Source organism: Marmota marmota, unplaced genomic scaffold (assembly GCF_001458135.2).
Source record: "Marmota marmota marmota unplaced genomic scaffold, marMar, whole genome shotgun sequence".
Classification (NCBI taxonomy): domain Eukaryota; kingdom Metazoa; phylum Chordata; class Mammalia; order Rodentia; family Sciuridae; genus Marmota; species Marmota marmota.
The window spans coordinates 207,707-221,471 of record NW_026000079.1 but is presented as its reverse complement, the minus strand read 5'-3'; the positions used below and the strand labels follow the sequence as shown (position 1 = coordinate 221,471).

At 41.1% G+C, this 13,765-nt stretch overlaps 1 protein-coding gene across 1 annotated transcript in view; it reads left to right on the top strand.

The window, feature by feature from the left end:
• Positions 1-1,849: 1,849 nt before the first annotated feature.
• Positions 1,850-13,765, top strand: part of LOC107156661 (antigen-presenting glycoprotein CD1d-like) — a 48,970-nt gene continuing 37,054 nt past the window's right edge. Inside the window, exons 1-4 of the mRNA XM_048814639.1 lie at positions 1,850-2,920; positions 3,188-3,493; positions 3,794-4,072; positions 4,553-4,831. Coding sequence (XP_048670596.1) covers positions 2,860-2,920; positions 3,188-3,493; positions 3,794-4,072; positions 4,553-4,831 — 925 coding nt within the window. The 5' untranslated portion in view covers positions 1,850-2,859. The remainder of the gene's footprint in view (positions 2,921-3,187; positions 3,494-3,793; positions 4,073-4,552; positions 4,832-13,765) is intronic.

Here is a 13,765-nt window from a genome sequence, read left to right as displayed (position 1 = left end):
ATATATATATATATATATATATATATATATATATATAATTTCTCTCTCTCTCTCTCTTTCTCTTTAAAAAAAAGAGTGAAATCCTGTGATTTGCAGCAAAATGGATGGAACTGGGGGCAAAGGCACCAAAGGCAAGAACTACACTCTCTCTCTCATGTGGAAGTTAAAAGAAGTCCACCTGAATGTAGACTAGGGATTAACAGGTTAGAAATGCTGTGTGTGTGAAAGGGAGGATATACAGAGAGAGGCTGGATTAGATTGCTACACACTGTACATGTGTGGAAATAGCATACCGATACCACTAATATGTACAATTAAAACATGGTTTTTTTTTAAACATGTTAATAAAAATAAAAACATAAAAATCTTTCTAGGTATACCTTGCAACAAGTTCCTGGATTCAATGGTTCTCTTCTCAGAAAAAATATAGTGAAAGTTATAATAGCCCAAAAGTGTCTGGATCAACTGACCTTTGAGAAAAGAAATTGTTTAAGTCCAGATAACCATCAATGGAGGTTATACTATACTGCTTTCATTGGTCAGAAAACACATAACAAAAACCAAACCAAATCTAAAAAATAATAGCTTCGTGTCTTTAAGTCTGAAAAACTGTTAGCACTTGAAAAATTTGAAATATAAGTAACAGAACTCTTAAGATTTTTAAAGGGAAATTAGAAATTTGGAGAATGCAAAGTACTGTACCATGATTCACTTTTCTTTTTACTGATATGCCCATGGTTTCCCTCCCATCCACTATCTGGACTATTTTGAACTCTCATTTAATCATTTAGTTTCTTATTTTGATTACAAAAATAAGTTTTCTGTGTTCTTTCAAGCTGTTTTGGGACAACGTTCATTACAGAAAGGTAGGTTGGGCTAGGCCCATCTCTGGGATTTCAGCTTAGAGTGAGGGGCAGAAGCTTATTCTTTAGGGATACAATGGGGTGTGGGGAGAGGGTAATATTCATGAGGTCAGAATGGGAGGAACTGGAGCCAGGAGATTTGATCCTGTCCCTCCATTGACAAGAGCACACAGAAAGTGACACACACACACACACACGAATGTTTCTATAATGACAGGCTCTGCGTGTGCTGGGAGGAAAGGTTTGCAAAACAAGTTAGTGAGCAAGGAGTGCAGGTGGGGCTGGCCTAGTTCTCCTGCCTTTGCTCACAGTCTGGGAGGCTCAGAAGACTCCCCTGAGAAATTGACCTCAGAGCCTGAGGTCAGAGTGGAAATAACTAGGCCCAGGAAGTGGTGAGGGGAGCAGAGGGGCCAGCGCTCCCCAGGCAGAGTGAATTGCTTGTTCAGAGGCTTTTGGCAGGAAGAAGCTGTGTATAGTTAGAGGAACTGAAAGCTGACAGAGAGGCTAAGATGCAGAGCAAGTGAAGCTGGAAGGCAAGATGGTGTTCAGAGGTTATTCAGAGTTGAGCAGGGAGGGCCTGTGTGATCCTGTGGGCCATGCCGTTGTTTTGCTCTCCTGACAAAGAGCCACTTCCCGGACCAGGCAAAAGGTTAGGGGGTGGTGACGAGGTGGAAATGTAGAGAGAGAGCCACTTAAGAGATGTAAGGTAGAGCCCAGCTGGCATGGGAGAGGGTCAGCAGCTAGCTACCCAGGCTCTGACTGAGTAAAGAAGGGATCCTTGTCCAGGTGACAAGGGCTCTGAGCCACTGTTGTTGTCAGATTCTTATTTTCAGTGTGAGGAATGGGTACTTGGCTTTCCAGGTTCACAGATGCACACTTTAATTTTATGTCTTTTCTTTGGAATAGAAGGAGGAGGAGTGAGCAGGAGGTAGAAGAGGCAGCCAGCAGGAGGAGAGGCCCGCAGGAGGGGTGAGAGGTGGAGGTGAATGTAGGGGAGCACCCATACAGTCAGGCATATTACTGTAAGTGGGCAATAGCATTATGTGTGAAAAAGATGTGTATCCATTAATTAAAATATTTTATTGCTAAAAACTGTTTAAGATCATCTGAGCTGTTGGGAAAATGGTGCTAATAGATTTCCTCCATGCAGGGTTGCCACACATCTTCAAATTCCACAAAATACAGCATTAAAGTGAAGTGCAATGAAATATGCTTGTATCCCCCCTCCCCCCGCCAAAAAAAAAAAAAGAAGAAAGAAAGAAAGAAAAGAAAAGGAAACCCAAATAAGAAACAAAAATAAAACCTAAAGGGAGTCAGGAAATCAGAGAAGACGCTGGCTCAGAAGATACCAAGGGCCATCATAGGAAGAAAGAGAAGCTGGGAAACACTGAAATGGAGGAATCTTGGGATATGAACGCTCTAAAGAATGCCAGTCTAGTCAAACTCTCTCAATGTGCCACTGAGAAAATCACTTTCAATGTTTTACTTTATATAAATATAATCCTTACACTTGTAAACATTTTGGAAGACTTAAAAGGGCAAAGCCAATTAAAATCACCCGTAGTTCTTTCCACCTAGAGACATCCACGGCTAAGCCCAAGCCTTTCCTCCTCCCTTTTTCTTTGCATTTTTAACACTGTCCGAGTTGTGACATATATACACCTTGACGTACTTTTAAAAACACTAAGAGAACAGTGTAAAGCATCCCAAGTTCTGTTTCAAACGGTTTAATGAGCGAAACAGATGCTAAGACCAGGTGATTGCGAAATCTAGCGTAGGAGCGCTGGGACTCCTCCCCCCCATCAGGGTACTGGGAAGCTGGAATAGCCTAGAGCCAGAGGGACCTCCCGCAGAAGAGCAGAGCGCCGGCCGCCCGGAGTGAGTTTGTTGCCCGAAGCGGAGCGAGCTGCCTGCAGGTGGCGAGGCGTGCAGAGGAGCGCAGAGGGCTTTGCCCAAAGTTGCGCGGGGAGCCCTCGAGGTTCCTACGCCTGGCGACATGGGATGCGCGTGGTTCCTGCTGTTGTGGGTGCTTTCCCAGCTTTCGGGAAATTATGAGGGTGAGTGGAACCAGGGCGAGGGGAAGCTCGCCCTAGAGCACAGAGAAAAGAGGTTGCACTGGGGTGAGGGAGACCCACGATGGGGGCAAAGGAGTGAGGCTTGGTCTCGGGATCCCGGGCTCAGGGAGCCAGCAGAGAACCTGCTCTGGCCTCGGAGACGTGGCGCTGCTCGGGGCTCGCAATCACCACTCGTGCGTCCCAGTCTCCTTTCCTGAGGCTGTTTCCCGGCCCCTCCCCCCGCTTCTCATTATGCTGTCTGCTCCGTAGGCCACTCGCTGTACACTTCCAAGCTTCACTCATTCTCAGTCCCGCAAAAGAATTTCACCTTCCTCTGGCTCCAGACCTCGTCCTTTCCCAGCAACACCTCCACACGCGCGGAGGGCGTGGCGTGGCTGGGGGAGCTGCAGACGCACAGCTGGAGCAACACCGCAGACACTATTCGTTTTGTGAAGCCCTGGGCTCGCGGCACGTTCAGCAGCCAACAATGGGACAAAATGCAGCACCTGTATCTGGGCTTCCGAAGCAGTTTCACAAAAGACATTCGGAAGTTCGCTCAAATGCTGCGATTCAAGTGTGAGTTGAGGGATGGGATCCTGGGCGGGCACTTGAGGCTTGAGAATGAGCATAGAAAGAAGAAAAGACTCTGCTCCCACCAGATGAGATTCTTCTGTTTTTGAACCTCTTCAAATTTCCACTTCTGCCTGGAGATGCTCTTGTTTCTTCTGAAAACAACACCTTGTTCCTGCCTACTCCTGACCACCAACTCTTATTTCCCTCCACTGTGGGTTCTCAATATAACTCTCAGAACAGTTTCTTCTCCTTTGTCCCGGTCTTTTAAACCCTTCTTTGATTTCTACACGTTTCTCTCCACAGATCCCATGGAGCTGCAGCTGTCTGTTGGCTGTGAGGTGCACCCTGGGAATATCTCAGAACACTTTCTCCATGTAGCATATCAAGGAGAACATATCCTGAGTTTCCAGGGAACTGCTTGGGAGCCTGTCCTACAGGCCCCCCAGTGGGTAGATTTGGTCATCAAAGACCTCAACCAGGACCAAGGGACAAGGAAAACAGTACAGTGGCTCCTCAATGATATCTGTCCAGAATATGTCAATGACGTCTTAGAGACAGGGAAGTCAGAACTGGAGAAACAAGGTCCACCTGTTGTCCTCTCCTCCTGTTACTCAGGCTTCTTCTAGGTTTTGCCATCCCAGGGTTTGCTTTCCTTTAAGCATCAGACAAAGAGCAAGACATAGAGGGGATGGATAAGGCATGAGGGTATTTGTTCATATCACCCAGTGTCACTGAGTACCTGCTGGGTTCGTTCCATGAGTTGAATTAAATCAAGTCTGTGGGTCAGAATTGATTCAGACAATGTTTGAGACATGCTGTGTGCTCCAGCTGAGCTCAGGGTGTTAGAGTAGGGAGGTGAGGCATTTATAGAGCACTGGGATCAGAGGAGGGGAAGGAGATCAGGGATGGGTCTCCTGGGCAAGGTGACACAAAGGGATCAAAGCTACTTGGAGACTTCACCTCCAGAAGTGGACATTTGGGGAGCATGAACCTGGGAGGAGGCCTGGGACCTCTGATGCAGAGTTCTCACCTTATGCTTTCCTCATCCCTTATTGGATACAGTGAAGCCCGAGGCCTGGCTGTCCAGTGGCCCCAGTCCTGGGCCTGGCCGTCTGCTGCTGGTGTGCCATGTGTCTGGCTTCTACCCAAAGCCCGTGTGGGTGATGTGGATGCGAGGGGAACAGGAGCAGCTGGGCACTCAGAGAGGTGACATCCTGCCCAACGCAGATGGGACGTGGTATCTCCGAGCAACCCTGGATGTGGCAGCTGGGGAGGCGGCTGGCCTGGCCTGCAGGGTGAAGCACAGCAGCCTAGGAGGGCAGGACCTCGTCCTCTACTGGGGTGAGAAAGGGCTGGGGCTCTGTTGGAAATGGAGGCCGGTGGTTCTCAAGCATAGAGGGAGCGACTGTGAAGGATGAAATTGGCACACCAACTAGGAGAGCTAGAAGGATGGATTCCAGACACAGTAAAGAGGAAAATAGGACTGAGATCTGGATCGCGAGTTCAAAGCCAGCCTCAGCAACAGCGAGGCACTAAGCAACTCAATGAGACCCTGTCTCCAAATAAAATACCAAATTGGGCTGGGTGTGTGACTCAGTAGTTGAGTGCCCCTGAGTTCAATCCCCAGTACCTCGCCCTGCTCAATAATACTACATTATGTAATTATCAAATGTTTGCTGGTTTTGCATGGGTGTTTTAGTTATTGGATTTGAGTTTAATTCCCAAAATAGATTTTGTGTGATTTCAATCTTTTAAAATCTACTGAGAGTTGTTTGATGTATGCAGTCTATCTGTGAAAATATTCCATGTGTATTTGAAAATAAAGTGTTCTGCTGTTGGGTGAACTGCCTTATAAATGTCCATTAGGTTGCTCTTCAAATCTTCTATATCATTACTGGTTTTCTGCTTACTTGCTCTATTACTTACTGAGATAGGAGAGTTGAAATCTACAACTATATTTGTGGATGTAAATGTTTTCCCTTTCATTTCTAACTTTTTGTTCTATTTGCTCCAGGTTTTTTGAAGTTCTATTATTATGTGCATATATAAGATTACATATAAATCTCCTGAATTCTACTCTGACATTAAAATAGTCACCCTTGTTTTCTCTTTTCAGGTTTTGCTAAGTATATCTTTTACCAGCGTCGACTCTGAACTTTAGTTTGATTTATTCATTTATTTATTGATTCTTTCTTTCTAGATATACATGAGAGTATAGTGTATTTTGACATATTATACATACATAGAATAAGTATAACTTTTTCCAATTAGGATCCCTTTATTGTGGTTGTACATGATGTGGAGTTACAAAGGTCATTTATTCATATATGAAGGTAGGAAAGTTATGTCCAATTCATTCTACTGCTGTCTTTGTTCTTAAAGTGTGTTTTACGTAGACTGAAGATAGTTGGATTTTACTTTTTTATTTTACATGACAATCTATGACTTTTTAATGAGTGTTTTGACCATTTGCATGTAATGTACTATATGAATACACTATATTAATGCATGTAATGTACTATATATAACTTGATGTATTACGGCAATATAATTTGGGGTATGGCTTTAGTCTACTATCTTGCCATTAGTTTCCTATAGGTCCCACTTTTCTTGTTCCTTTTTAGGACTTTACTGACAACCAAGAGTAGCTTCTTAGCTATGTTTCTATAAGTACATCAGTGCTCCAGCATTCACTATAATTTTTTTTGTATCATAAACTAGTTTTAAATAACATTATATCACATAATAGATATTTAAGAACTGTGCAGTAGTATAGTTCCATTTTTCCCCTCTCAATCTTTGTGTATGAGTAACATACATTTTACTTTTATGTATGAAATTAATGTACAATAATTGGTCACTGTTTTTAAAAAAATATATTTATTCTAGTTTGTTATACATGACAGCAGAATGCATTTCACTTAATAGCACTCATGTAGAGCACAATTTTTCATGTCTCTGGTTGTACACAAAGTAGAGTCACACCATTCATGGCTTTATACATATACTTAGGGTAATGATGTCCACATTCCATCATCTTTCCTACTCCCATGCCCACTCCCTTCCCTTCCCTCGCATTCGACCTATCTAAAGTTCCTCCATTCCTTCCATGCTTCCTGCCATTATCGATCAGCATCTACATATCAAAGAAAACATCCAGCCTTTGGTTTTTTGGGATTGGCTTACTTCACTTAGCATGATATTCTCCTGCTCCATCAATTTACCTGCATATGCCATGATTTTATTCTCTTTTAATGCTGAGTAATATTCCATTGTGTATATATACCACATTTTCTTTATCCATTCATCTATTGAAGGGCATCTAGGTTAATTCCACAGTTTAGCTATTGTGAATTGTGCTGCTATAAACATTGATGTGGCTGTATCATTGTATGATCCTTTGGGTAAAAACCAAGGAGTGGGATAGCTGGGTCAAATGGTGGCTTCATTCCAAATTTTTGAAGGATTCTCCATACTGCTTTCCAGATTGGCTGCACCAATTTGCAGTCCCACCAGCAATGTAAACGCGTTCCTTTTCCCCCACATCCTTGCCAACATTTATTGTTGTTTGTATTCTTAATAGTTTCCGTTCTGACTGGAATGAGATGAAATCATAGAGTAGTTTTGATTTGTATTTCTCTAATTGCTAGAGATGCTGAACATTTTTTCATATATTTGTTGACTGTATATCATCTTCTTAGAAGTGTCTGTTCATTTCCTTGGCCCATTTATTAATTGGATTACTTGTTTTTTTGGTGTTAAGTTTTTTGAGTTCTGTATATATCCTAAAGATTAGTGTTCTATCTAATGTGTGTGTTACAAAAATTTGCTCCCATTACGTAGGCTCTCTTCACCTTACTGTTTCTTTTAATAAGAAGAAGCTTTTAAGTTTGAATCCATCACATTTATTGATTCTTGATTTTATTTCTTGAGCTATAGGAGTCTTGTTGAAGTCAGGGCCTAATTCGACATGATGGAGATTTGGGCCTAATTTTTCTTCTAGTAGGCACAGGGTCTCTGGTTTAATTCCTAGGTCCTTGATGCACTTTGAGTTGAATTTTGTAAAATTTCATTTTGCTGCATATGGATTTCCAGTTTTCCCAGCACCATTTGGTGAAGAAGCTATCTTTTCTCCAATATATGTTTTTGGCACCTTTGTCTAGTATGAGATAACTATTTTTATGGGTTTGTCTCTGTGTCCTCTATTCTGTGCCACTGGTCTACAAGTCTATTTTGGTGCCAATACCATGCTGTTTTTGTTACGATAGCTCTGTAGTATAGTTTAAGGTCTGGTATAGTGATGCCACCTGCTTCACTCTTCCTGCTAGGGATTTCTTTGTCTGTTCTGGGTCTCTTATTTTTCCAGATGAATTTCATGATGAGTTTTATATTTCTATGATGGATGTTATTGGAATTTTGATTGGAATTGCTTTACATCTTTTGGTAGTATGGTCATTTTGACAATATGAATCTGCCTATTCAGGAACTAGGGAGATATTTCCATCTTCTAAGGTCTTCTTTAATTTCTTTTTAGTGTTTTGCAGTTTTCATGGTAGAGGTCTTTCACCTATTTCATTAAGTTGATTCCCCAGTATTTTATTTCTGTTGAGGCTATTATAAATGGGGTAGTTTTCCTCATTTATCTTTCAGAGGATTTGTCACTGATATACAGAAATGCCTTTGATTTATGGGTGTTGATTTTATATCCTGTTACTTTGCTAAATTCATTTATTAGTTCTAGTGTGGTGAGCTGTTCTAATTAGACCGTGGCCACCATTAGAAGATGGCGCCGGCTTCCACTGTGGCCTGTGATAAACAACTCCTAATATGGAGAATTGGCACGAAATCCCTTCCCACCCTATGAGAAAGGTCCACGTGGCAGCTTGGGATTGGTATGCAGGAGGCTTTATTAGGCTGTGCTTGGGCGGGGTCACTAGAAGAAGATACATGAATCAAGGCCTGAATAAACTGCTGAAAGAAGATTCCTGAGTTGCGTCTTCCTTGCGGGCAAGGAGTCTCGACATTCTAGAAGTTTTCTGGTGGAATTTTTGGGATCCCCTAATTATAGAATTATGTTGTCAGCAAATAATGATAGTTTGAGTTCTTCTTATTCTATTTGTGTCCCTTTATTTTCTCTCATCCATTGTTGGAAGCTGCTGTAGAAATACACACCCTTAAGTCCTGAGCAAGAGAACTGAACAATTATTGAGCCCAGCAATAATTTGGGCTTTGTCTCCACTAAGATAATGAGGCGGGGCTCCAGGAGTTGGCTTCACCTGGTGGGGTTGAGCTACTCACCTGTTCCTTTGTATTTCTACCCCTTTGCCCTTTTTGGGATAGAATATTCCACGGGAGCCTCTCCTTGTGTGTCCCCTTTATAAGAATAAAGAATTCCAGTGGCTCTCTCTCTTTTTCTTTCCATGGGTCCCTAAGTTTGGAGAGCCATCCAGGATTTTGAAAAGGTACTTCTGTGTGTTTTTATGGTTTCTTTGCTGTTTTCTTAAGTTATTGGAATAGTCAGATTTGTGAACCCAGCATTAGGTCACCAGCTGGGACAGATGGCAATAAATGGAAGGCTCGCTGGGATGTTTTAAGGTAGTTGATAAAATGCATAGGTCAAAGTGTAGCCCTCGCTCATAAGCATGCTTTTTATGACTTATTGTGAAACTAATGTGGATTTTTTTGTGGTTTGAAATGTTTAGGATAAGATTTTTTAAATTTATGTACTGGAAACTAATATTGAGAGAATGAAGGGAGAGAGGAGAGATTGTTTTATTTGTGGGACATTAAAATTCCTGAAGTTCTCTACTTCTAAAAAAAGTAAAGTATCTTTTAATTTTTTTTTATTTGATTCTTGTTTTCTAGAATTCTTTAGACAATTTGAATTGGGTAAATAAATCTGCTGAGCCTCTCACTGCATCCTTACCAAAAAGTAAAATCGAGTGGACTGTAACTCAGCTGCTCTCACACAGATGCAGGGCTCTACCCTTTAGATAACCTGGCCTAGGTGTCAAACGCAGGCCTGCCAGCACCAGCATCGGAACTGCTTTTGAGTTGGGGGATTTTGGGGGCATCCAGGAGCTGTGAGTGGAGAGAGCAGGGACAGAGGCACAGCTGTGGCAGTGCGAGTGGGACAGCTGGCCCACTTATGGATCCAGAGTTCTAGTGGGACATCCCCCGGAGTACCCAGGTGGCGCTGCCCCTGAGGGATTCCAAACAGGAACAGATCAGGCAAGATCCAGACATCTGGGACAGTTTTGAGAACAACACGCAATGGCAGCACTTCTGACTCGACCCCACTTTGGACATCCATGTGGTCCCAGGACAATGGGCAAAACGCCTGCATGTGATACCCAGGGCGGGGCAAAGCAGACAAATCAGATGGACTGCGACCAATGGAAAGCTCTGGGAAGGCTTGACTTCCCAGGGCACAGCAATGCAGGTGCTTTCTCCTGGGATGATCCCAAGCTGGGGTGGTGGCAGCCATGCCCACCTTCTCCCCTGGTCTCACTGTTACCGCTGTTGATCAGTGACGAGTCCTTGCTTCCCCAGTGTTGAAGAATAACACCAAAGAAGCACGCCGAGGCAAGGTCAGAGTAGAAATTAGAAGTTTATTAAAGGACAGCAGAAAAGACTTCTCCCGGAGGAAGAAGGGGACCCAAGAGGTGGAATCCGTGGAAGTGCGGTTGTCTCCCCTTTTTATAGTTTTGGTGATGGAATGTAGGTTGGAAGGCCCGAGGGGTGGGACACAGGTGGGCCAAAGAAGTAGTCTGAGCAGGAAGGACTTCATTAACACTTCTTTGGGATGGACTTTGGCCTAGGGCCTTTTCAGGACTTCATTAACATTCCATGAGCTGTCCTGTGTTTCCTGGAATCATTGTCAGCATGGCCTCCATTTTAGATTTCACTCGGTATTAGACCTGATTTATCTAACTACACTGACTACCTAACTTTAAATCTGGCTTCATCACCTCATGCCAACTGGCCCAATGGCCAGGGAAATGTGGGGCCCACGACCCTGGGGGACATGGACACAAGTCACTAGACACAAGCCCTGCCCCAGCAAGACAGACACAGGTGGGAGAAATGGCTGAGCGCTGCCAGGGGACTCACGCCATGGGAACCAGGTGCGGCTGCAGGACAGGCAAAGGGCGGCCTTTGTTACCTTTGGCGCAAATGTGACACTCTGGCATTACCTTGACAACTGCACATTTGAAAGCAAATGCAGTGTGTGGTGGCAACAGCAGCAGCACTGTGCTAGCTTCACAATCCTTGGACACATCACTGGGAGTATCAGGAGTTTCAGTCAGAACTATTGCTAATAAAACATGCGAAACACACAGGACCTCAGGCAAAACTTTGGACTATGGAGAACCGGAAGTGTTCTCCAGCCACATGGCTTGGACAAAATGGCGGATGAGTCCCACCTCCCACATTTTTCATGGGCCTCCCATTCGTCCTTCCTACCATCACTCAAGCAGGACTTCCGGCTCCGCTTCCCGGCTTCTAACATATCCTCCTTTCTCACACAGGCTGACAACTGGAATTACAAGGCCTGCACCCAGCTGTTAGAAAATTTCTTCATAATTTTAATACATTCTCACTAAAAAAGACATCTCTTTTTTCAGGAAAAATTGGGTTTCATAGTCTTCTACCTTGATGCCCTAATTCTAACATGTTCTCAAAGCTATATAATCTGATTTTTATCCCTTGTCCGGTGCCCTTAGAAATTCTTCATGGCTATATGATTAAGGAGAATTGCAGAGATAATGTTACATTTATGAGTAATGCATATGTTTGCTTGTATTTTAGTTTTGAAGATTATAAGTGTACATTTAATCATCACAAGATTAAAAAAAAAAGATCAGCAATCTGAGATAATTTTCTCACAACCTCTTGTGACAATCAAATATCCTTATTTTTTTTTGGTTCCTAACTATGTAAATACAAAATATAGACAGAAATATACACAGAAATTTTGTGGAGTCACATAGAGATAAGAGTTTACTCCTAGTTAACAATAAGTTAAAATGGATCCAAATATTTTAAGAACCATATGGTTTCATAAGATAATTATAACTCTAAATTTTATTCTTAATACATATTTTTCCATTTATTTAAATAATCTATATGCTTTAATCCATAGAATAATTAAAATTATGTCTAATTGTTTAATTATATATATCTATTTGCTTCTAATTATTTTCCTTCAGCAAATATTTATCTTAACAAATATTTATCCTTCAACAAATATTTAAGATAAATGTATTTTACTATATTTTTTTTTCTTTCAAGAGATAATGCAACCATCAAGTAATCTCTAATTCTCCAATTATTGTACAAATTTTTATAAGTTGATAAACAGATATGATTCTGTCAACCAAATGTCTAAGGGCTTTAACTATATTTTCAATGAGATAGTTCTTCTTATCAAGGTACAATAAATTTGTTTAGATTCTAAGATTTACAGAAATTGCTCCAAAATATAACAAAGAAAAATTCTAAAAGGAGAAGAAGATACTTGTACAGAGAGGAAGCACACATTGGAGGTCCTAAGAAAAAGAAAGAAATCATCTTTGGGCAAAACAAAAGTCTTTCTATTCTAGATTTTAATGATAAAACGATTTTCCTAAATAGGGAAATCTTCATATCATTATCTAGACAGATGATATAGAAGGTTAAAATAATTGAAAAACAGATTTATATATAATGGACTCACTATAAAAATTTGAACTGATTAATTCTAGGATATTTCAGGCTTTTCTCCCTGATTTTATTATGCTGATGTAAGCCAAGATTTTTGTCTACATTCTGACATGACAGAGCTTATTAAAATATCAATCTTCTTCCTCATAATTCTTGCTGTTTGAACAAGAACCAATTTTTAATGAATTAAATTCATACATCCTTGATCAAACAATAAATGTTTTAAAATGTTGACTTAAATTCCAATTTTGACACTTCTTCTTGGAGACTAAATTTGATTGATTCAAAGACATCAGTAATAATCACTGCTGATTCTGCATAGTACTTCTGTTTGTTAGATATTTGTGGGATTTAGGAGAACATTTTATTAGAACTGGAGCTCTTCAAATTAAAGTCATATGTTAGTTTTGATCAATAAAATTTTCAAACTTTGTGGGAAATTAATTTGTATTGTTATAAATTCTCTAACTGGACCTCTAATCCATGAAACAGTAAGACTTGTATACTTCTCCCTACACTGGGAAGTAACTTTAATCATTTTTTTAAGAGACAATTAAGAGACATCTATTTAAAGGATAACATTCTGAGATATCGGGATATTTTGAGACCTCTCTCAAGAAAAGATTGACAGTTCTTTTTAAATTGTTCATTTACATGTAACATCAAAATGGATCACCTGGTCTCTATATTAGCTAATTACAATGATCAATAAAAGTATCTCATTTTCATATCTAGCCTATTACTATTAACAGAGAAAGCCTTAAAAATTATCTACTAGAAAGAAAGATCAATGGGGACCTCTCAAACTTAATATAGACCAGAACAAATTCAGGGAGATTTTTGAGAGATCCAAATTCATTTGTTGTAATATTTCAAAATATACGCCAGGTGGTCTAACCTTAGCCAGAGAGATATTATATATTACTTAGCTAAACTTTAAAATAGAAGGCCATCTTAAAAACAGTTTTAAAGGAGATTTATTTTAACTGTGTCCCAATAACAACATAGGGACAACCCTGCTGGTCTGTCTGGAACAGACAACTCCCCAAGACAGGAATCCAACAGATAAACAGGATGCCTAGCAAATGATTATGGTAGGCCTTTAGAAAAATTCTATTTTCATAGAGAGGCCCAAAAAAGACAGTACAGCACCCTGGGTTTATAGGGGGCCATCCATTTTCAAATGTTTATCATCCAGTTAGCCCTAGACATTCCAAGGGTTAACTAGTCCTAACCAAGTTTGGATGTTACATCATAGTTGAATGGAACCAAATGAAAGAAAGAAAATGCAAACATATAGACAGAAAGAGATTAAAATGCTAATCTTGGGATTCCACCTCTTGGGTCCCCTTCTTCCTCCGGGAGAAGTCTTTTCTGCTGTCCTTTAATAAACTTCTAATTTCTACTCTGACCTTGCCTCGGCGTGCTTCTTTGGTGTTATTCTTCAACATTGGGGAAGCAAGAACTCGTCACCAGTCAACAGCGGTAACATATTGGAGGTCCCAGACCGAGATTCTACACCGAGGTAAGTGCACGCACCCCATGTCTGTTTGAGGTGCATCTTTCTCT